Below are 24,864 nucleotides of genomic sequence, written 5' to 3' on the forward strand. Positions count from 1 at the left end.
CCTTGGCATTTGGAGACTTCTTTTCTAACATACTTAAAGTGGAAGCAAGGTAAGCTTTTTATTTTCTGTGTGCGGCCACTATAGCTCATGATTTGCTGGGGCAGAATCATTGTATTTTACCCATCCCAGAAGAGCTGATATTTGGGGGAATCCCAGTGATATACTTTCTTTCTACAAAAGATCCAGACCTGCTCTTAACTACCCTAGCATCTCTGCTTATTGCATTTCTTCGTGAAGAAGCTTGGGTCGATGGGGTTATGTGAGTCCACACCAACTTCTTAGATTGCATTTTATCTGGATGCAGCCTCTTGAAAGCTCTACCCCAAGCGAAGAGTTGCTAACTTTGTAAAAGTTGCTACGATGATGGAATGTCTAAAGCTGATGTCTGGTTTCCAATATATTGCTTCAGGTCTTTTTAATTTAGAAGCTTAGGTACTGTACAGGATATATGACTTATCTGTTTCGAGGCTGTTAGGTTCCTAAAGGAGAGACTGGCCTCTGCAAGATTCCTTCAACTTCATAAAGTATTGATATAGGGAAGCGAGTCTCTACCTTCAAAGACAGTAAACTATGATGAGAGAGGGCAACTCTTGGTTTTAGATGCTTAAAGCTTCTTGCTTTATTTCTGCATCTCCAGTTCCAGTATTTTATTCTAGTGGTTCTGACTTGTCTACCAGACGTTACTCTCCTCACTCCTCCTCAACGTGAACTGCAGTTAAGTTTTGATAATATCAAAATCCTTTCCTACAACAGCCAAGACTTCCTAAAAAGGGGGGAAAGAAGCCATCCAAAGCTTTATAAATGTAAATTGCAGTATGTTAAACTGTAAAGACCATTAATTTTGTCTTTATGTTGTCTCAAGTAATAATTTTGACTCCTCTTTGGAACTGTGTGTCCAGGAGGAAGGAAACAGATTCTGAACTTCAGCCTGCCTTGTGTACCATTTTCATGGTGGTGGATTATTGCTTTTCTTGTTCCTTTTTTCCTTCTGATCTTCCTTTCTTCAAATATCCTGTATCCAGCTGTGAGGTGTGCTTTGCTTTTCCCTATGGCTGTGCTACCTAGAGTCTGCAGTAACTCTTTGTAGATGTTCTTCACGTCTTTCATTTTTGGGGTGGGGAAAGAAAAAAGTTTCCTTTATGTAAAACAACTATCAGTCTATTAGGTTAGTCCTCTTCCTTATCAGAAACCCATTTCATTTTTTTATTGCTGTGAAAGGCTCTTCTTTGGTTCTTGCTTGCCCTTGAACAAGAAGCCCGAGATGGGTTTGAGAAGTGGATGTTTCCCTAAGGAGAGCTTCCAGTGCAGCCTTGGCCTGGTGTTGCCCTTGGAGATGATGGGGTAACTGTGATACGATGATTCACTATGCAGAAGAGAAATGACTCCCTTGAGTTTTTTTCTGTCCTTTCCATAAACTTCGCTATGAAAACTGTGCTCTATGAAAAACAGAAAACCAAACCCAACCAAAAAAAAAAAAGCTTCTATTTTTGTTCGAGCCTTTTCAGGCGGTTCATGATAAATTCTTTAGGCATGTCGCAAAAGTCAGAAATACTCAGTTGAAATGTCTCGGCAATGCATCTGAGAAGCATTATATAAATGAATAGACCAGCTCTTTGAGAAGCCTCAACTCCAAAATGAGTCGAACCCTGTAAACAAAGCAGGCTAACAAGGAGAATGTAGCACAGCATGACAGAAGACGGGAATGGAGGGGGATAATGCAAACTAGACACTTGTCTATCTGCGCGGTCCCCAGGCCTTTCATGTACTCGTTACTTTATTGTCTTGCTTTTCAAGTAACCAACCTGCAGCTGGCTAGTACTTGTGGAGAGATCTGGGTTTTTTTCCTGCACAAAACAAGAACTAAATTGTAGAACTAAATGGTTTGTCTGTTTGCTCTTGAGATGTCTTTGGGGTTGTCAGCTGGCCCTACTCCCATCACTCCTTGTAATGTTATGATTATTTTTTCCCCCTTCCCATTTGTACTTCTTGCACTGCAGTCAGCTCTCGTTGTAGGTCATTGCAACGTGATTTGATCAGCTCATCAAGCCAAAGTTGCTGTATGCTTCATTTACAGAATTATGTTGGAGTCTATCAGTTGTTTTAAATTCTCCTAAAGCAATATATCATGGCCCAATGGAGCTCATGGCTTGGCAGACCCACTGAGTGTCCTTGGATCCATTATGTGGTTCTTCCACGTGTTTCTGTTTCCTGTTACTTTACCATCCTCAGTTCTGGACCATAAGCTCTTGAGTGCTCAGCCAGTTTAGGGCTTTTACAAGGGAATGGATTTCTTTTAAATAGCCTGACCAAATTTAAACGTAGAAAGAGTCGTACAAATATCCTGTAATAATATGGTAGCAGGACAGGGAGATGTCTTCCAAGAGGTTTTGAGTGGTAAGCTTTCCATAGCTTGCAAGTAGGATTGCTCTACTAACTCAAAATATTATAATTATACAAAACATTAAGTTTATATAAAATGAAATTTACATGAAATGAAAGAGGCTAAAGCTGAGGTAATGGGAGAGAAACCTGATGGCTTTGTTCAAGGGGAGTGCACTGTGAACTTTAAAAATTAATTTATATCAACTCATTTACTCATCTGCATTTCTCTTGTCACTGTAAGAATCTTCTTTGTAGAGTCTGAAACTCCAGTGCTAAAAATGTGAAATCAATAGGTGCTGTTATATCCACTTAAAAAAAATATATTGTATTGATTTGCAGATAATAACAGCAGTTCATTCCTGCAGGATTACATTCCACTTCCTGTCATGGAGATTACTCCCTTATATATTAAATCTGAGATGGAGAACATAGGTATAAAACTGCTTTACTTTAATGAATAGTCATTTTACTCTGGGCACTAAAATGAGATATTTCTTTAAATTTATCTCCAGGGATTATTTTTATTTCCTGGGCAAACCCTGTGTTACCAAAGACTCTAGAACGCTATTAAACTTTTAAATAATCTCGCCTTGCCTCATTCTTGCAAGTGCTTGAACTTGTCCTCTCTTTGATAGCAACTAATTAAGCAAAATACCATGCTCTTTCTGGTCTCCTCCACATACTTGATCAGAGGGTTAACACCGTGTTATCTCGGGTATTAGATGCTCTTTGCTAAACCCTAAGAATCTACCAGCATCCAACTCCCCGTGCTCCGTAACAGAGCTCTGTCACCTTCAGAGGATTAAATTCTTCGTGCCGATCATGGTGGCATGTATCATCTCCCATTGTGCAGCTATTTTTTTCTTGTGCTGTGGCTCGTTTGAAGGCTATTCTTATTAAGCATAGGTGACTTCATCTTTGTGTGTTAAAATAATTCTTCTCTACTCTTTCTAGGTAATCTGGCTTCTCAGAAACCTCCTGCTAAATGCAAGGGTTTGCTGTCCTGTTTACTGACTGTTACACCTGAGGCTGATTTTGATACAGATTCTGGATATCATAGGGTAAGTGTGCAGTTATCTGTTTTTTTTGCGTTTTTTTCCTCTTCCGTGCTCTTGTCCACTTAACACAAACGTAGTTTGGGTTATGCTTTCGCTTTCAGTGACTGCAGCAAATCCCTGTCAGAACGTTTGCAACCAACCATCTGTGTTACACTTGGAAAAATAATGTAGTAGGATGAATGCTAGTGCTGTAAACCTGATAAAAGGTATTTGAATTGGGTTGTACATCTCCTAGAGGGAGCAAAGTTTGTCTCTGCAGACTTGCAAGTCTATATCTTATAAAACTGCAAAAAGCTGTAAGCCACTTATTCAAGTGTGGTGATCATTTTGAGTTTTAAGCTATAAAATACACTCGCATCTCTGTATTACAAATGAAACATTCTGTATAACACAATTACAGTCTTGCAGACTTCACAAATGTGTCAGAAGGCCGAGTCTACCTCTCTGGACCTGCTGGCTGTACTCTTGCTAATGCAGCCCAGGATGAATGCATTAACTGTTTGTTGCACGGGTGTATTTCTGGCTCAAGTTCGATGTGTTATCTGCCAAGACCACAGAGTCCTTTCGTCTCCTAATTTGAATCTCTTTAATTTTTCTCACACTGTTGTGCAATTCTAGTGCTTGCTGTTCCCTCAGTAGATTCTTTACTGAACACCTCAGCATCCCCAACATCTTGGTTGTAACCTTTCTGTCAGCCTCTTCCCACAAATAGGTTTGTACTACACGTTGGAAACCTATCTTCATGGATGTATTTCCTTCCAAATCTGTCTTACAGATTTCAATGTAGCCTTGATAATTTAAAAATGTTTTTCAATTCCTATCATTAGTATGTTCATGGTAAAACAGGAAATTTTGTATATGCTTGGGTTTGTACAAGTATGTAAAGAAAGTGTATTTAATCTTTTTCTCTGTGCTGCCAATACAAAAATCATAAATAGTGTATGTAATAATAGAAAAATGAAATTGTTGCTTGAAGTTGAGCCTGAATTTTGAATAAGGCTTTTATTTTATATTCCTTCTTTGTTTGTCCCTGCATGTGTGTGTAATGCTGTAAATTGCAGATACCAACAACTGTAATTGCATTGCGGTTGTAGTAAAATCAAACATTCTCTAAATAACCTTTTTTTAGTAGCCCTCACAATGAATAAAGTGTTATTTTTTTCCCATGTTTTAATGGTGTGTATGTGTTGGGGGCTATGCCAGGGAATGGATGCTTAGGAATACTGCCCCAGCCTTGACACACAGTTCAGGTGGCCCTTGGGGAAGGGAGATGTGCTCCAGCTGGCTTTGCTGCCTAGTTTGGTCATGGTAGTCTACAGAAAGGACCAGGAGAACATCAGTAGTTTGGTGCTCAGATCATAACTAATGGCTTTGCTGGGGTGACTGGAGCTCATGTGCAAGTTTCTTTGTTTAAACTGACTTAAGGAGAGGAAAAGAAAGCATTGAACAGGCAGGTGGAGCAAAGAGGGTTAAACACGCTGAGTTGGGGAAGGTGGTTGAATGGAAAATAAGTATGAAAAAGAGAGAGGAAAAAAATGTATGGGAAAGAGAATGAAGACTTTACCTTGCAACCTAGCATTTTGTTTTTAATTTAGAGAAATGTTGTCCTACTGATGAAGTAGTTATACTAGAGCAACTCATATGGTGATGAGTGACAGTTTAATTCACTTTCCGTTGAGGGGAATGTCTAGCAAATCTGGCTTGTGATATGTTACAGCATCGCATAGTTCAAATCAATATAAAATGCTGAGGGTAGTCTTAGGCTGAATATCAACATATTGTATAATTATTCTGTTAGATTATGGTAGTCCTCTGGGTGTTTCTGGTACAATGCCTGTGATCTAGTTAAGGGAGGAAACGAAGAAACAAGCAAACAAAAATCTTCTCTTTATTGGAGCTATTTATGACAAATAGCGGTTGTACGTACTTGGAAATGATGCATCAATTTTGTCCAGGCTACCTCATCAAGGCTTCTGCTACGAATCGAGAAGCTGGAAGGAGGCTTGGATTTTAGGATGAACTTTTGTCTACTTCTAGAAGGGAGCTGCCTGTAGGAGGCACACAGTTGTCTCTTACCCATTTGAGGATATTCCTAGCTCAGCTCAGCCTCCCTTAAAACACATTTTAATTTCTGAAGAGCATAGAAGGTATTTGTGTACGTTGGCCATAACCCTATATATCTTGCTGATCACATGCTGCTGCAATTTTGGTGTTCTAACTAGGCAAGTACTTAACCTCTGTTCTTTCTGGTTCAAACTAAATCAGCTTTCACCATATGCAGCACCTCCTATGAAAGTGCGGGTGGAGAGGAATTTGAAATGAAAGGAAGTAGCGAGCTGTTACCGTGATGCAGTTATTTTAACAACAGTGGGTCTCAGCGCAGCAGCCTGATTGCTTTTCTGAGTGTTTCTTACGAGGAGCGTGGGTCAGAAAAGGTACGTAAACTCAATGCAAGACCTCAAACGACCACACGTCTTTAGGTGCTTGAACAGAATGATTGTGTTTTTGCTTTTCATATTTTGTAGCATTAGGTGGGTTAAAGCAAAGATTGCAGTTCGTTCCGTTGCAGGAGAGAGCAAGCTGAACGAAGTAGAAGTTGTTCATGGAAGTCCAGGGTCATACTTCTTGTATGAATTTGTGATAAGCTTTGGGATGAAGCAAAGAAACCAAGGAATAACCTCACTTGTATTTGGTATGATATTCATAGCATAATCTAGTTAGGGAAGGACCTCAGGAGGTCATCTCAGCCAACCTCCTGCTCAAAACTGGCCAACTTCAGAGTAGAGCTGGTTTTTCAGGGCTGCGGCTGTGTCCAGGCAAATTCTGAATAACTTCAAGGATGGAGACTCAGCAGCCTCCCAGTGCAGCCTGTGCCAGGTGCACTCAGTCTGATCTTTTACTTCCTTACATCTAATGAGACTTTTCCCTTGCTGCAGCTTGGACCTGTTGCCTGTCCTTTTACCGGCTGACCCAGAGAAGGGTGCCTATCTTGTGTGTTCCAGACCTCTAACTATTGACTAAATCATTAAAAGTTGGAAATCTGAGTTTATAAAGAGCTCAGATAACGTTTCTCAAGCACCTCTGCATAGGAAATCTTCTATTTTTGTTTGTGCTTCAGTCCATTTAACACTTGTATTGGAGTATTCTTTCTAATGTGGCTCATTTTGCTGCCCTGTTGGTGTCAGTGAGCAATGTGGAGCAGGAGGTGGGCGATGTTAATACTAACATCTCTGTAGGTGCTGACACAAAAATACCTGTGTTCCCTTCTGTCTGTAGGTGATGTGTGTCAGGACGTGATTTACTCATGGAGCTTGGAGTTCAGTATGGTTTCTGTTCTTATCTCCGCCACAGCCACCTTTGCAATATTTGTGCCTCAGCTTCCGTGTCATTAAAATGGAGATTACATACTCTTATTCACGAGAGTGCTGTGAATTCTACAGTAACTGTTAAATGCTTTTGGTTCCTTGGGAGCAAACTGCTATAAAATAGGCAAAAAATATGTATGTTTATAGTATAAAATACATGCTTGTAGTTATACAGGGATATGTTAACTCTATAGTCTTAGTAGGTTGCTTTTAAACCAAAGAAATAGACTTTTGTAATGTGTTGTGTTACCATACAAATAAGATGCTTTTATCCAAATTACTTATTGGAAATTGAAGGAGACATGCACGAGGGTTGCTAGGATGCCCTCATTTTCCACGTTCAAGATTCGGAAGTAGAAACAAAGCATAGAAACTTGTGCTTCTTTTAACTATTAAGTCCTTTCATAAAAGCAGTTAAATATTTTTTTTGCCATCTCTAATAATAATGAGTTTTTGGTGCCGGGATGAGTAATAATTGCGAATGGCAAAAAGTTATCAGAACAGTGTTGCTCAGATTGCAGATTTTATTAATCGTAAAAGAGATTATTCACCTTGAAAGGCTATTTTATAATTTTATAAGTGCTCATTTACATGAGAGCTTACTACCTAATTTATTTTGCCTAAAAAAACCCTTCAAACTTTCTCTCCTTCAAAATCTTGATTATCTCATTCTTCGCACCTAGTTTGCTATAATGTCATCTGTGTTTCTACTTATCAATGAGACTAATTTCATTTTTACCCATTCTCTCTCACAAATGTATATGCTTTTTCTTGCATTTATTTCATGCTTCTCTCCTGCATGCATTTCTTCCCCAATTTGACAAAATGTTGATCTTCTATGAGTGACTTGTGAGGTAGATGTGGTGTTTGGCCCTTTACATGGTTCTGACCTAATGAGATGTTGGGATTTGCAGATGTAATTAAATTTTTATCCATTTTCTTCTACTTCCTTTAAATTGTTTTCAACATGAGCCTTGATTTAAGTAAAGAAATTGAGCACGTTCTTTGCTGTAGGAATACAATTAGTCGATGAGACTGCCCTGTGAGCTTAAAGCAGGGTACATACTTAAGTACCTCTTTAATTGGGGCATTGGATGGTAAATTCTTCAGGGTATGGGTACAGCCTTTGCATGTTTATGCTAGAGACTTCATACACAGAGCATTGCTACAGCATGAATATTCAACAGCTGCCTGCCCCTTATTTCTTATGCTGAAATATTAAAGGAGGCAGTGATTCTGCACCTAATCCTGCAGAGACCAGGTGCATGTAAGCCATCCTGTTGGTGATGCTGTGCATGCTCCCAAGCCCTTTTTTGCAGGATTGTGCCTTTCTGGGCCATGCTGAACACCAATGACTTCCACTAATGCAGCTGGATCTGCAGCTGCTGCTGCTAAAATGATGATGGGCTGCCACGTGGCCGGCAGGAAGCATGGGCTCTGCTCCTGCCTGTGCCACCAGGTCATCGTTTCAGCCTGTGGAAGGACATTAACTCCAAGGGGGGAATAAAGCTACTGCTCAGCATAGCAAAAGCAATTTCAGACTCACGGATAGAGAAGTACTTTGCTATAATGCCCATCATGACAAAGCTCTCTTCGAACTTTGCAGGTACCAAATTGAGATCCTTCAGCTGGCATTTTCATCACTCAGCCTTTTTCAGGATCAGATTGCAGACAGCTCGGTGGCAAAACACATTCAGAAGTGCAGGATTCCTGCACCCTGCTATGCTCTGGGTTGTGACTTTAAAATACAATTCCACAATTTTTATTGCAGGCTTCTGAGTCTCTTTTCTAAACTAATATTTAAAGTAGGCCCCCACCAACTCTGGTCTCAAAGTTAGCTGTTTAATCTACAGTGTATTTCAACACAAAATTATGCAGGCTAAAGTGAAGATTGGTATGGTAGTGGAGCAGATTCTTCTGTTTCATGTATATTTGAAAGCTGAGAAAGCTTCTGCTGAAGCCAGACGACACAGGCTTGTCAAATTGTTCACGAACGAAAAGATGGAATTAATTTGCAGTATCTCATTTGCCATCTTGAGTTTTGTCATGAATTTCCCCTACTAGTAAGCCTGAAATGCCAAATGAAAAAGTGTTTCAGTGAGAGATAATATAATATATTAAGAAAATGTTATTGATCACAGTGTGCTTTTACTGGAAGATGACTTTTTCTGACCGGAACACAAGGGACTTTGCCTTGTTATGGTAGGAAAATGTATTGTAATATGCAAACAGGATTATTGTTAAGGTCAGAGCAACTTTGTTTTTACATTCCACTTCCTCTGGAAGCAAGCTTCTCCACAGCAACACTGTCTGCTGGGCTAGGAAAAAGAACAATTTCAGTTTGTAACTTTTTTAAAAAAAGGTTACAGCAAGTATTAGCTTCTGGAAGGAAGGAAATGAATGCTGCTCCCCACATCCCCAAAGGTCAGAACTTGCAATTCAATAGTCATTCTGTAAGCATTTTTTTTTTTTTTCTGATGGTGGACTGTTTTGTGGTTATTCTTTGTGTGTTGTTTTTTTAATGGTGGTTGGTCAGAATCAATTAACCCAGGTTTTCTTATTATTCATGTATTAATATGCATGTGTTACAGGCAGAAGAAGTTGCACGCTTTGGTTTAGAGAGGCTTCCACACACAAGGACTATGAGGCACTTAACTTTTATGGGGGAAGATTAACCAAGTGGAAGTGCCTGTGTTGCTCACAGACAGCTTATGTGGGTATATGAGCATGATTACTCTACAAAGCGCGAGGACATAAATTTGTGATGGGCTGCCCGGTACATGCAACTTAGAACAAGGACGTTTTTAAACATGCTTGATTTAAAGAGGCCTTCCACTGCATAAACAGTGGCTCACAGCCATTGATGTCCCTGCTTGCAGTGAGGTTGCTTTCTGCCGAAGGGCTCAAAATCTACCCCCCAAAACAAGTGGCCTTAATGTGATACTTCTTAAAGGTTTATCAAGCTATTTCTAATGAAACTTGCCCAAAACATATTGTGCAAAACTCAACTCTTTACCAAATCTTATCTTTGTGTGATTTAGGTAGTAGTATTATGAGCCGTGATAATTTAGACTGGAAACACAAAGGCATTTCAAATAAACCCTTGCAAATCCAAGAATATTGTATTTTCTCTGTTTGTTTTCCTTTTGTCCCGCTCCACTTCCAGCACATCCCTCCAGTGGTTTTCTGTCTTTGTTGCAATAAATCTCCACTTCAGTGAATTTGAAGATATAAACCTGACTGCAAAAATTCATAACTGGTACAGTAGCTGGTTACTAACCCGCTCAAAGGTTTCCACATGGCAAAAAGATTTCTTCACTGTGACCAACCATTTCCTACAGGGGCAAAGCACTGGGGCTAAAATTGTTGTCAATTGTCATTATATCCTGAAAGGTAATTACATTTCTTTGCTCCTTTCTCTAATTTAGTCCAGACAACATGAAGTTGTTGGTATAAATCATAAGAACAGATCTCAATTGTGTGAAAGACTTGCTTCCATTGTTCCCTTTTGCAGACTTTTCTTTTAGCCATGTGCAGGGGAGAGACGGCTTGTGTTGCTAAAGCAAGTAGGTAATATTAAGAGCTGAAAGTTTTAGACTCTGGCTTTTAGGGGAGTAAAATAAGAAAGCAAGTACTTAATTTTTTTCTCCTCTAGCTGCAAGGATTTGGTATGGTTTATTTAGCACAACAAACATGACTTAACGTGCAAGTGTAGCAAAGGTTATGAAGGAATATCATTAGGCTTCCTACAATAGTAGATGTATCTTCTCTACTTCTTTAGGATGTTTAAAAATATACAAAAAAAAACACCTCTTTCCTTCAGTGCTTAAAGAGGAGACAAGTTACTACCATCGCTTCGCTTCCAAGTCCCCATGGGACTTAAGTTTAAGGCAACTTGGCTCCTAGGATCAAGTTGGCTAGCTCGGATGTCTGCCCCGCAGGAGTTTCTCTCCTAAAGATGCTTTATGCTGCCACATATTTTCCTACTGCTTGCCAGGAAAACGATGCACAGCTTTTGTAATTCTGAGTCTTCCCTGGATGTGCCAGAGCTCACCCCAGTCACAAAGTGTTTCTTGTGCAGGAGCAAGTCTCCGAGATGCAGCAGCAGATCGGCACGGCTGCTGTCGCATCCCTGTCAGCTGCCTTCAGTAAGGCAAGGTAGAGTTTCAGCACGTGTATCAAAACAACTCTGGCAACGCAGCTGTTCAGCATTTCCCCACAACCTTTTGTGAGTAGCTCTCCAGAACTCTGTTCAAAATACCGCTGGAATCAGCTAAATGTGGCTAGCCCTGTGGATGAACTTTAGTACTTGGTTTGATGTGCCTGAAAAGATGAATTATTTAAACGTAAATCCATTTAGTTTTCATGTTCCCTATCCTCGTGAACTGAGAGATGAGGGGGAAGAGGAGAGAAAAAAGGAACCCCGTGGGAGAACGGTTTGCGCTGCTTAAATCATAGCCAAGTTGTTTTATTTGTTTTTGAAATAGTTCTTGGTGGGTACTGTAAACACAGGGAAGGTACCTGTCACTTTTACTGCGTTTCGCACCGAGCGTGGAAATTTAGTGGTAAGCAGAAAAGAAGGCAATCTATAAAATCTCTTTGTAGAAGAGTTTGATACAATGACACCAAAGACATCTCTTAATCTACGTGTCTAATTGTAATGCGGTAGAGAATGCGCACGAGTAAGCAGAGGTACTGAGCAAAAACACTTCTGCTGAATGCTTACGATGACACAAAGATGCGGTTCTTCAAGAGCGCAAAAGGCTTTCCAATCCTTTTTTTTTTTTTTTTTTTTTTTTTTTTACTGCTTATAGGAGTTTTTAAAAAAGCCTTTTGCACAGATAAATTGAAAGATGCAGAATACCTCATCTCTGCCAGCAGTCGAGTTGTAGGAAGATCACGGCCAGATTTGAATCTCGCCTTGCTCAGCCGTGAGCTGCTTTACATCCCCGTGAAAGGCAAATCTATGCAGGCTGGATTTGAATAATGGAGTTGCCGTTAATGTCTAACATAAAAAGATGATTGGTTCTATACTTGATTTACGGGAAGCAAGAAGTGGTGAAGTATACAGTACACAAGGGGATATTTATGCTGCTAATGCTTAAAACACAGCCGAATGTACTGCATGCTGTAACCATTTCAAATGGCAAAAACAAAGGTGTGTGTATGGCAGTAAATCCCGTTACTCTGATATTAGAATGGCCCCAGATCAGGATCTAACTGTGCAGTCTCTTCAACATGCAGAGCAAGTCTGATAAGCCACTGTTTAGTTACTGCCTGTTACAGGATTATCGGCTTTGAATCAAAGAAAATAATTTCAAATACGTTAGGGTTTAGGATATATTGTTTCGTCTTCATCAGTTTCTAATGCAAGAATTGTTTTTTTCCAATTTATGTGCAAATAGGCTTCTAAAATCTGTTGCCGTGAACTGAGATTTTGTCAGATTTTTTTTCTTCATCAAATTACTCTTGTTTTGCTAATAACTGTCAAATTGCACCTCAACTCAGCATTTCCTTGATGTATCTTGCCTGCAGTAGCTAACAGTAGCTCTCTGAGGTGTATCACTTGGCTGCTTTGCAAACAGGGTGCTCTTAAGTTATTCAGCTGTGCATTTAGATTTTTTTTTTTGAAATGTTAAAGCAATTATATTTGATTTTTAGCATAATAATTCATTGTCAATTCAAACTAGGTGAATTTTGCAGAAACATGGAAGGCTTTCTGGAAGGCTTTCTCATAGGTTTGTAAGCTGGACGGACCTACTACATCCATCGTCCTGCAATGTCTAAATCTAAAGCGTATTAGCTGTGTCTTTAGTCTATTTTTTTTAAGCAAGCAAAATATGAGTATGATCTTGATGAATATCATCTGCGCCATTTACATGTATCTACCCTTTCCACCATTTCTCCAGCAAAATCCTTTATAGGGGTTGAGGTAGTAGAGCACCCTCAGTGTGGAGCTGGTTAATAGCTTCCATCATCTAATGGTGTTAGTGGTGATTGCTTCTGGCTGGTTTATTTCTGGGGCAGAAAGATATGTTATTAAATAAAGAGCATTTGGTGAGCTTGAGATCAATTCTGTCCAATACAGCAAATTTACCTCTGTTCCCTAACATACCATTTCTTAAACCGAGCTCTACATTTGGTTTGTCTCAACCTACTATTTGGGGAAGACAACAGAAACAGAAGACAAAACCCTGCTTGGCTACTAAACCTCTCCAAGCAAAGCGTGTGTTAGCCAATCTTAACTCTCTAAATAGTTTCATTTTAGAAGAAGATCTTTAATATCAAGAAAATGCAGATGGATACTTGGCTTGGTGTGCTCCATAGACTTGAACCAACAAGATCGATGTATCCAAATTATAGCAGCTTTATCTAGTGTGGATGAGATGCTACTTATATTTTCAGGTAAAGGAAATCAACAACTATTAATTTGGCAGAATTATTTATTTCTTACTGATGATATTTTCAGTGTATCTAATCAGTGCACTCATGAATAGAAATGAAACAATTTAAATAGAGGCACTGTACATTGTACGATCTTGTTTTCTCAAACTGTTCCATAATGCAGTGAATAAATTTGTCTGTTCTTCTGAAAAGACTTCTGCAAAAATCATACACTGTGCTTTCACCTCTATTATTTAATACAACTATTTTATAACTCTTGCAAGACAGTGATTTCTGCTTCTGCTACAGGCATCTGGAAAAATACTCATTTGAGGGGAACAGAAGGCAAGTGAAATCTTCTGGATTCTGAAAATCCAGACATGCACCAGAATCACTGGACTGAAAGGCATGTGAGAAAATGATGACAGTCTTATTCCAAACCATTCCCTAATCTCTTGAACAGCAAAGTTCAGCTTTACAGAAGGTAAATTAATGAGTGAAAAGAAGATAGTTCAAATCAGCACTTGAACTCGTGGGTGCCCAGAAGGAAATGTAGCTGAGCAGGGCGAATTTGCTTGAAGTCATATGGCAGCACTTGCATTTTACTCTGAATCTTTGGATAAATTTGGAACAGCGTGGGGGAGAGGCAAGTTTGGGGTGGCCTCACTGCTAAGCAATGACTCCATCAGACTAGTGGTGGAACTGATGTGCCATGGATGGGTCTTTGTTCTCCTTGAGATGTGACACAGCACGCTGTTGGGTTTGGGGTGGTGGTGGCCCAGGGTGACAGTGATGAACTGTGCACTCACTGCTGATGGAGAGCTCTGTGTCGTAAGCAAGCAAGGGAATCTTGCTATGTGATGCTGTGGCCTGCTCTGGCTAAAATGCCTTGTTAGGAAAATTTTCCAGCCAAAATTCAAATTTGGGTTTTAATAGATGTTTATTTCAAGGTTTTAGGAAGCTGATTTTATTATTACTTTGCCCTTCTGGGAGTTGGGGGGGTTCTCTTACTGCAATTTGAATATTTTATATGGGGAGCTTGACTTGTCCTTGATAAGTAGCAATATAAATAGATCGTGTTGGTAAATCTAAAGCAGCTGGGAACCAGGAAATTAAGGTGTCACTTTATTCTTCCTACTGCAAGAACGCAGATACTGGATGCCATCATGACTCGTGTCGCAGAGCCTTTCAGAAGCTGTGACTCCACTGTGTTCAGGCAGGTTTTTGGTAAGCAAAATCTTTCCCCAAGCCCACTGTTTTAATAGGTTTTAATAGTGCAGTTAGTTCCTAGGTACCAGAATACAAATGCTTGCCTGTCCTTACTAAAACCCTCCTAGGATCCTTCATTGTAAGCCATGGCATACATTTTGCGTTTCCACTTGTAAATCTCTAATCCTTAGGAATGGGTTCTGGACAGCGCAAGTGAAACTGGCTGCTGCCTTTATGATCTATCCTTGTCCTTTTTTTTTTTCTTTAAATTTAATTTTTTCAACTTGAGGAATTTTAATCTCACGACGAATTCCAACACGTACATGCTCTTAAAAACCTCACTGGCAGCCATCACCCCTTAATCTTTTTGCATTTCTTGTGATTAGCAGAGCTTTTTAATCCTAACACCAGACCCAACACCAACTGTTAACTGCACTTCTTGTTTTACAGCTAAATCTAATCCTTCTAGCAGTCTGAGACCAGTGTTATATTTATCACTCTGAAACTACCAACTGTAAGATGTTGTGGCAGTTCCTGAATTTTTTTTTTCCCACTTTCTTTTTCCTTGTCATGGATTGATAAATGCAACGATCAGTCTAAGGTTAGATTTTTTTTATATATGATGATTTCTAGAAAAATATGAAAATAGGCGCTTTCCCCCCACCGTGTCTTTTTCTCTCCTGTATTTCTTGCCTGACCAGGAGAAAAAAAAAAAATCGTTTCTACCTGAGTTTGTGATTAGTAGCAAGATGTGTAGGTGGAATATGTTTTAGTGGCTTTTTTCCCCCTCTCCCTCCCCCCACGCCTATTAATATATCTGTTAGTAAGCTAATGCTATTAGGTTATGCAGACTGGTTAGTGTACAGGGAAAGATAAGACAGGCATCAAATCCTTGCAGTGCCCCAAAACATCCATCAGTTCTGCCAAAGGTTCTGTGTGTTTGTCCATGAGGCAGCAACAGATTTTATATCCAGTCACTTAGCGAAGAAAGGGTAAAGAAATTGCTGTTAATATATTTACTGGTGTGTGCTTTTTTTCCCACCTGGAAAGTTGCGTGGGTGTTTACAGTCTCTAAAGGATCTGCTCTGAATTTGCATTAGGGAAGAGGGAAAGGGAGAACTGAAGAACTGCAAACTCTATTTCTGCTTTGTCGTTGCTGCTTCATTTCTGTTTATTTTTTTTCCCCCAAGGGAGGAGCAGGGAAGGCTTTGGCCAGAAGCATACAGTCCCCCACATGACCCTATTTTGCTGAAATCCTAAAATCATTTTTAAGGCTGATGAAAAGAATGGAAAAGAGGAGTTGAGCACAGAATAAAAAATAATGCTTCTCCATAATTACAGTAGGTAATAGCAAACTTTGTCTTCTGCTGCTGATGTCTTTCCACAGCCTATTTTTTTCTCAGCTGTGCTTTTCTTTCCCCTACCAAAGAAGCTGTAATTTTTACTGGCAGTGCAAGCTTGAGAAAGTCTTTCAGATTTTAAAGCAAGGTAGGAAGTTTTTATGTATATGTGTGTGTGCATGTATATGCTTGTATATGTGTATGTATGTATTTAAGGACCAATGGTCTTCACTTCGTGAAAATTTCATGTCTATAGACTTGTGTCTGAAAGCTCATCTATTTTTTTTCCATCAATTGGCTAGTAAAAGAGTACTTCTTCCTGTGCTCCTTGCCTTGCTCATATCCTTAGACGATGTCCGCTCTGGCAAAAATACTGATTTTGTATTTAAAACAGGAACAAAATTGCAAAGCTATCAGTAGTTCAAAGCAGTCAAAATGTAACTGTCCTTGCCCTCCTGACATTATTAAACGTATAGTTACTTAAACCTCTTTAATCCCTTACTAGCAAGATTGTCTGGTGGTTGGAAGAGGAAGCTGGGCTTTTGTCCCTTCTGTGGCAGAGCTGCTCTGCACCTCTGCTCAGGAGGGAATACGTATATGCCAGGTAGCTGGGCATTTGGCTGTCTTCATTTTGTATGGCAATCATGGTATTTTGGGGAGCCACATGCTCCCCACACATGTGCATGCACACCCCACCCTGCCACCATCAGCTGTTCCTGGTTTCCTGATGTGTTTTCAGGGCTCATTGTGCCTCTTCTAACAGAAAGTCTTTTCCCTCTGCTCTAACATCTTTTTTTTTTTTCTTTCTTTCCTATTTGTTAGAGTTGGGCCAAGATGGGTTTGTACAAGCTTCTACAACTTTTTAGCAAGCATGAGCTGTGATAATTCGGAGATGGTTTTCCAAAGGAAGAAGGGGCCATGATATGTGATTGAAGTGGGGCTGCCATGCTTTTTCTCTGCTGCATGCCTTTGAGGTCTTTCCTCTAACTTTAAAACTTTGTGTGTGGTGTAAAAATCATGGAAATTATGCAGGTCAGAATTAGGCCTTGTAGTGAGATGCCTCTGGAGGTAAGCTGGTGTGCTGGCTGGGATCTCCCTGGCACCTGCTCTTCTGAGCTGCAAATGCTTGTGGATGTGGAAGGAGGGGATGAAGTGAGAGCTGGTGAGAATGGAACTGCAGATGTTCATCTCTGGTTTAAAGCTACACCTTGGGAAGTCTTGCTGCACCTGCAGGGCTCGTGATGCAGAGAAAGGAGAGGTTGGAGAAGGGGGAGCCCTAAGTTGTAGCACCTTAATGCCTCTGTTGCTGTTTTCAGTGGTAAACTGGCTTAGTGGGGATATAACGTGAATTAGGAGAGGGCTGTGACTGAAAATTGGGGTGACCAGCAGAAGAGAAGCATGGGGGACAGGCAAGCACAGAGCTGAGAAATGCCAACACCCTGGATAAAACAAAAAAACAATCTGGGGTGGCTCCTTCAAACTGGCTGCAGTGCTGCTGACTGCCGCGGAGACTTCTGAACTTGAGTGTTGCAGTTGTTTTATACTGTTTACCTCCTCTCTGGCTGAATTTCCTAAAGAGAAATATTTCCCCAACCCTGCCTGAAACCTCTGAAGTGCTTTGTAACTGTTCCCTCTCCAGTCAGTGCTCTGCAAAGCTGTTTTCCCGCACAGCATCGTACCTACATGCAGTATAGAAAATCACTCTAGATTATAAAGATAAAAAGCAAAACATATTTATCAGGCATTTCTCTACTTCAGCAAAGAGGGAATATGTGTTCCTTTGAAGTCTTATAACTGAAAACCATGCTGAGAGTTGATTAACGTAGAAAGTTGAATCCTCTATCTCTTCCTTTTCGTTCCAGTTTTGAACTCCAGCTACAGAACATGCATGGTGGGTGGCTGACGATCCCATTACCGCGTTCCTCTCCTTCAGTAGAGATGCTGAAAACTTTTTTTTTCCCTGGTATGAATTGTAAAAATCAATATTCCTGCTGATGGGGAGGAAGGAGCGGTGTGCAGGTTGATACCTAGGGATCTGCAATCTGTTAGGTGTGAGATTGCTTTCTCTCCGCAATGGTTACAATCTTGGTCTTATATACTGCCTACAAATGTTGGTTTTATATATGTAAGACATATGCTCTTACATTTTTATGATAAGTTTAAAAGGGACAGAAATGATCAAGGATGATATCATGAATAGGAGATGCTCAGTCCCTAAAAATTGCTTGTATAAATAGTTTTCCAGAAGGTGACAGTCCTAATCCCTGACATCAAATTTTATTCATTCTTCTACCTCTGTAAATGTAATTTCTTCAATAGTTTTGAAGCTTTGGAAAGTGGTATCCTTCAGGCTACTCCGTACTCTAGAAATTTGTTCACCTCCCTCAAAATAGGAGTGACCAGCGAAGCTGAAATGGAAGAAAATAGTGATTAAAACTGAATATGAATGTGTGGAACACAGGAAGAATCTCAGGTTCATAAGACACTAAGATTCAAGAATAAGAAATATTAATGCTGATGTGGTCCTGAATCCCAGCTGGGCAGCCATAATTTTCTGCCATTATAGACACGGTAATTTTTAACTTAAAAATTTATTTCCTTATCAGTCCCACAAGTGATCCGTTGATGTCAGCTCAAAATTTAGACTGCAGGAACGAGGTAGCAATGAATGGCAGCACTGCGGATCCGGCGAGCAGGACAGCGAATAGATATGCAAAGCATGCTTTTAACTGCTTGAAATCCAGGAACGCACTGTACCTGACCACATCCTATTTCAAGGTCTGTCAACTTTGAGGATTCGGCGAGCTACCAGTGTCTCTTTTTTTGAACATGCCCATGAAAATAATTGTGAATGATTAATTTTAATTACTGCTGGCTCAGGGCAGATCCTTGGCTGTGCGGATGGGTTTTATTACAACATGTCTAAAAGTTGTTTGGGCTTGGAAACTCGGAAACTTCTGCAGCATGAAGGGTGGGCTCGGGAAGGAGCATGACTGCAGGAGGCTCCTTGCCCATCTTCCATCATCACTTAATAGTAGTGCAACACCCACAGCAGCTCCTGTGGGGTGTGTGTGTGCATTAGTGCAGCAAGCACTTGAAATTGGTGGATGGGGGGGAATGGCTGGAGATGAAGACAACTGATGGCTGCTCCTGTTGCTTTATGGCCTCTCCTTCATTTCTGTGCTCCTCTAAACTGGAAATGAGCAGAGGATGAGTGCGTCACACTACAAGGGCTGTATTTGTTTTTAGCTTTCAGATGCATTCCTTCTGCCTTACATGGCCACAGTCGGGCAGTAGTATTTTAAACTGTTAGCATTTAGAGCAGTTGTCCTCCAACACAATCAAATCAGACTTGCTCGTGTACCTCCTGTAAAACCTAACCCATGCGCAGGGGGCTGTTATCTCTGTTTCAGTGACGGGCTGATCAGAGGCTGCCTTGCTGAAGTCGGTTTGGTATCTGTCTTCCCACACTCTATGTAGTGTCTCAAAGGCTCTTGGAGAAGGGATTGAGCCTCATCTCACCTGTAGCAGCTGGCTTTCTCATCACTGGAACAGCTTTCCTCTCAGACATTAAACCTGAGTGTCTTCATTCCAGTCCAGGAGACTTACTTATTTATAAGGTTGCAGCATGTATGTAGATATGCAGATACCCAGGAAACAAGAGGAGGTCTGTCAGATAAGTTGCTGTCCTCCAACTCTGAAATCCACAGGTAAAATCTTGTGCTTGACTTCAGCTGTAGCTTTGCCACAGGCTTGCTTTTTTGACCTTGCTCAGATCATTTGACTTTTTTTCCTGTTTTTGCTTTTCTATTAAAAACATGGGAGCTGGGCAGAGACTGAATTTGTTTGTTTATTCTTTTTCTTTTTATGTTCTTGTACAGTACTAACAGGAAAAAAACCTTCAGTTGGGGCTGTGTGGAATCAAAAATTGCATGCAAAAATGTCATAAAAAAAAAAAAGAAGTCCCAGTTCAGAAGTGTTTGCTCATGGAAATATTTGTTCTCAGCCAGTGAAATTCAGTTTAGTAATACTAGGCTTCATACCATGTGAATGTGCAGATCAGCAGCCCTGATTTATGTTCCTACAGAGTTTTAAGGAATATTCCTAGTCCAAAATGCCTTTCAGAAAGCTTTCCATAGCAGGCTTGCCATTTCTGGTTTGAGAGCAGAGCTCCATAGACAGCTGAACTCCGTTTCCTGAGCTGTTTGTGTATTCCTTAAAACTCTTCCTTGGATATTTATACAGTCCTTACCAACTTAGTTTGATATTGGCCTTTCAGATGGCGACAAGCGCAACATCTCCCCAAGAAATTTTATGGTGGTGTTGGGAACGGAGCCCAGACTGCCTGCACCCCAGCCTGATGTTTGGCTGTAAAATAACACCACCTTCGTTAGCCAGGGGATGACTAAGCTGGCCTCGTAGCATTCTGCGATGGTAAATTTTCCTCCTCCCACTGATGATGGTCATGTTCATGGTACCCAAGTGATTGCCAAAAGTTAGCAGGCAGGGCAACATCTGAGAGTCTGGTCCCCGCCTGTGGAAATGGTTGGAAGATGCCAACTTTTCGGATGGTTAGCAGAGAGGGATTGGTTATCCTCTTCTTTATCTGTGTCTTCAGTTAAGAGATAAGATGCAGTGATCGTAGCAGTCTATAATAGCTGTCTATATAGGTTTCTTTTTGCCAAGATAATAATCATGTAGACCATCTTTTCATTAAATTAGCTCAAACAGTAAACCTTATGAGAACTGCACTGGGACTTTAATGCAACTCATTTGTTATTGTGGGTATACCCTTTCTTCATGCTTAATTTTTGACCAAAGCCTTTAAATTGGCAACTTGAGTGTGAGTAGCCTTTTTAATAGGCTATGTGTGGGATTTTCTAGTTTCTTTTTGAGGGGAAACAACTTGAAAAACGTGCTTTCTTCTGAAGATTGTTCCTGTATTCTTCCTTTGTTTTATCTTCTTTTTCTCCCTGTATATAAAAAGTGAATAAAGTTGGTTATTACCACAGTTGCTCAGGTGCTAAGTGGTCAGCAGGAAGTCTTATGTTATCTGACTTTCTAATAATCTTTAACTTTCCTTAGGTCATATATGTTCTCTTTTCATGGATCAGTACATTTTTTTTATATTCTCTCTACCAGTAACTACCTACCTACCCTCACTTTTATTACAGCACCTTTTACTTGTTTCATGCTTTTTTCTTTCCCTTCCCTTTTCCATTCTGTACAGTTAAAACGGAGCAAAATGCACGCTTACAGAATATGAGATAAGACACGGAGCAAATCACAGACTAGAGAAGCTGCATGTAGTGTCAGACTGCAATTCCTTTCTGCTTTTCTTCAGGCCTTCCTGGTGTAACATGACTTTTTGAATCACCTGTGATTATGAAAAAAACTTTATTTTTTTCTAGCTTTCTCTGTGGACTAAAATTTAAGTAATCAGTCTAAAACATAAATGGAACTGGTATATTGTGCTGTTATCAGCCACGGTGGCTATGAGGAAAAAGGTGAGCAGTACCTGGCATGGGAATTAGCCTTCACAGTTGAGGGTATGAAAGCTGCTGTAGTTTTAGGGATGTTGAAATATCTCCATCTAGCAATGTCTCATTGTCTGGTACTTCTCTGTGCATGCTGAACACAAGGGTTGTAAAATATCCTGAATCCTCCCTTGAAGATGTTCCCACCACCAAGGGAAGGGTTCCTGGAGTGCAACTACGGCTGGGCTCAGCTTTCCCAGTGCCTCTTGGGGCAGCTTGGCAAATTCATCTGTGAAGGTCTTCGTTTTGCATTGTTGTACAAGGGGAATATTTCTTCCTGTAGAGCTTACGCAGTGTTGCAGGTACCAAGAGTCCCTTCTGAATTGCCAAGAAGACTGCAGGCAGAATTTTCTAATAATTTTCCAGTGGCCTGGTCAGGAGATGATCGAGATGGTGTGGAAAGATCTTCCCTAATGAGCATACTATGCTGAAGCCCCAGCTCCTGGTTTATTTTTGTCCACATGCATTTTTATGTAAAACACAGTGCACAGAGGCAACATGATTTATCCCAGATGGAGTTTGCAAAAAAGACTTCCTGTTCTCCGTAGCTATGAGTTGGTAATGACATCGGTTACTTGCACTTCAGTTGGATATCAAAAACCAGCAGTGTAATTTCAGCACAGAAACCAGCAAGAAGTCAGGGGATGGCTTTTAATCACGCTTGTATATCACAACCAAGGATAGAAGGGTTTTAAAAAACATGTGAGCAAAGCAGGGCAGTATCCATCCAAAAACTTTTTCCCAAGATTACAACTTTTTCCTCTTCACCACAGTGATGTCTCTTGGAGCTATGTAGTGGCCTCCTTTCTCATTTATGGAAGTGAGGAAGTAAAAGGGAGCTGGAGGATCCAACTCAGCACTAAAATAGAAGTGCATGGTTTCCAGCTAGCTGCATGCCAGTGTCACAGCTGTGCCCTGGAGATGGTGGCACATTGTGTAAATAGGTAGAGGACAGCTTAAGTCTGCAACTTAGCATTTGGGTATGGCTGCAAAGACTTTCAGGTTGTAGCGCTGTTAGTTTCCTTCTAGGCCAACTTCTCAGGTCATTCTCACAACCTCATAACCCCATGCTGGTTAGCAGGAGGGGCAGCATCACTGTTGCTGGCAACTGGTCATTCCCAGGTCTGCCAGTCATCCTCTTGGTCTTTCAAAACCAGCTCCAAATTGACACTTTGATTAACAAATAGTCCCCCGTTTGTTGGAGAAAACCTTGAATGACCCTCTGAAGAGGATTGCAATTTTTTTTAGGGCTATTTTGAATAAATGGTCTCCACTGTTGATCTCAGTGCAGCTCTGTTGTTGCTTTTGTTTGCAGACTAAGCACTGGGGATTTGTGTGTGTGTGCGCACGCAACAGTCTGTCTTCAGCTGCTTTCTGTAAAGGCGATGCTAAATGTAGTGAGAAAAAGCTGGAGGAAAAAAAAAAAGGCAACCAACAAACACCTGAAACTCACAAAAGAAATAGCGGATCTATTATTTTTCGTGAGTCTCATGATTTCTGATCAGTTGTCGTCTTTTGCTGCTTCAAATTACTCCTCTTTTTCCTGTTGTTGGAGGATTTTGCAAGCTACCGGGTTCCTATCAAGGTGCTACATTCATGTTAATAGGAAAATTATGCATTTTCGTGCAGTTCCCTTCCATCTCTTTCTTCTGCTGTTTTCTTTTAATTAATCTGCAACAGAGTCCAGCTACAACAGATAATTCGCTGCTTGTCAGGTTAGGTGAAGGTAGCTCAGTGCACAAGGCACTTTAACGACGGGGAAAATCTTCTCTGCTAATTGGATTGCAGTACATGTGTTACTGCCCACTCTAACTCAACAGAATCTCTTTAATCTGATTGCCTCACTGTTATTTTACACTTTAGAATTTGTGACATTCAACCTTCTCGTGAGAAATAAATATTATTTAATTATCACAGGCTCACAGAATCGCTGAGGTTGGAAGGCACCTCTGGAGATCGTGCAGACCGACCCCTGCTCAGAGCTGGCTGCCCTCGGCCTCCGTGTTGCCTGATGCTTGGACTGTATAGTTAGGAAAATCCAGAATTCAGCATTCTTGATGAGGAGAGCACACTGCTGAAGGTTAAGAAAACAACACACCTAAGTTATTTAATATGTTGAAATTCTGTTGTGTACACACTCGTCCTCCTGCTGAGCTTAATGGAAATGTGTGTGTATTCCTCTGACCTAGGCCACCATTTAGTCACTGTCTTTGTATTCTTATAAATGTAAAGTGTCTTGATTGTAATAGAACTATTTATTTTGCCTCTTTTTTTCCCCCTTTCATCACTGATTCCCTTTTCTACCCTGAAGAGAATTAAATTTCCTACCTGTGAACTCAACTGCTGTTGCAGCAAGTTGAAAGACAGGATGCTAAATGCGTTTGTTGGTACTTATTGAGAATGTCTACATTGTAGTCACAGAAGTAATTGCAGTTTCATGCAAATATACTCAATCTAGCTTGGTATATGCAAATACACCAAATCAGCTAGTTCAAGCACCAATAATGATCTAGCCACACTCTGATGGGGTTTGTAATAAGCTAGCGTACCCTGCTGCTGCTCAGGCTAATTTATGGTGCTCGTATATACATTGCAACCACATGACCATGTCCTTTACTCCTGCATGACGTGCTTGTGGGTGTTTTTTAATTATTTATCCTTTTTGCTAGGAAAAACTCTTTTTCACACTTTGCATTTCAAAAGCCCTTTCCTCTGAGAAACTTGTTATATGGTCAGACAGAGGTAAGGTTAAATGGTGACCTTATTTGCTCAGGAAACGTGGATGCTTCTGGCATGGATCTCATCATTGTCCTGGTGCAGGGGTCCTTTGGCAGAAAACATTTTTCAAGAGAGCAGTGTCCTTTATTTTTAACTTACCTCACTTAATTCAAAAGCTTTTACACGTGTGGGAAGTCAGGGAATTCATAGCCACTTTTTTTTGAGTTGTAACCACAGTAATGCAGTGGTGTTGCATGAAGGAAATGAGAAAAATGGATAGCCAGATTGGAATGATTCAGGAATTTAACTCCATGAGAATGCTGATATAGATTGAAGGTGATGTTTGGTTTTACACCGACAGCACAAGAATGTGCTTTGAGCGGCCATGTGCTTGGGAAGTGGTTTCTGTGTTGTCTTAGTAAAGAAAATGCCATGAGAAGCATGGCAGTTCGTGTTTCTGAAGAACTGCTTAGTGTGCAGGATTTGACAACTTTGCAGAATTATATACCTCTTTTTATACCACAAGACTCACTCTTCATATGCAAGGACTTACAACCATGGTTCCAATTAACGTAACTCCTGTAAGTAAATGTCCAGCGCTGCTTCTTTTGTCTTGTGCAAACATCCCAGCTCACGTGTGGTGAATTGTTTTGGCAGTTGCCTTTCCATTACCAGTGGGGGAGAATCGTGAAAAGCTACTGTCTAGACCTACTTGCAGAACTATTATGGCGAAAAGAATAATCTTACAGGAGAAGTTCCTATTTCCAGGACCTATTTGTACATTCTGACTCCTCTCCGTATAATAGGATTACACATTTCTTATCACAACTGCAAACTGGATGTGTGCCAGCCATAAACTGTGCACAGTGTA

The 24,864-nt window shown here is 40.4% G+C and overlaps 1 protein-coding gene and 1 long non-coding RNA gene across 10 annotated transcripts in view; both read left to right on the forward strand.

Moving 5' to 3' along the window:
• KLHL29 (kelch like family member 29) overlaps positions 1-24,864 on the forward strand; it is a 390,690-nt gene that overhangs the window by 61,176 nt on the left and 304,650 nt on the right. For 6 of the 9 annotated variants that reach the window (XM_084515322.1, XM_084515325.1, XM_084515328.1 and 3 more), the window contains one exon: positions 3,337-3,443. Coding sequence is in view for 3 of the 9 variants with exons in the window: in XM_084515320.1 (XP_084371446.1) it covers positions 2,802-2,814; positions 3,337-3,443 (120 nt within the window). In the remaining 6 variants the exon portion in view is untranslated. Of the gene's footprint in view, positions 1-2,796; positions 2,815-3,336; positions 3,444-24,864 lie in introns of those variants that run through there. The other 3 variants (XM_084515321.1, XM_084515323.1, XM_084515320.1) reach the window with 2 other exon arrangements.
• On the forward strand, positions 14,295-23,719 carry LOC311434821. The gene is made up of 2 exons (XR_014691750.1): positions 14,295-14,416; positions 23,193-23,719. It is a non-coding gene; the product is annotated as an uncharacterized lncRNA (long non-coding RNA).

This window comes from Aythya ferina, assembly GCF_964211825.1.
Source record: "Aythya ferina genome assembly, chromosome: 3".
NCBI lineage: Eukaryota > Metazoa > Chordata > Aves > Anseriformes > Anatidae > Aythya > Aythya ferina.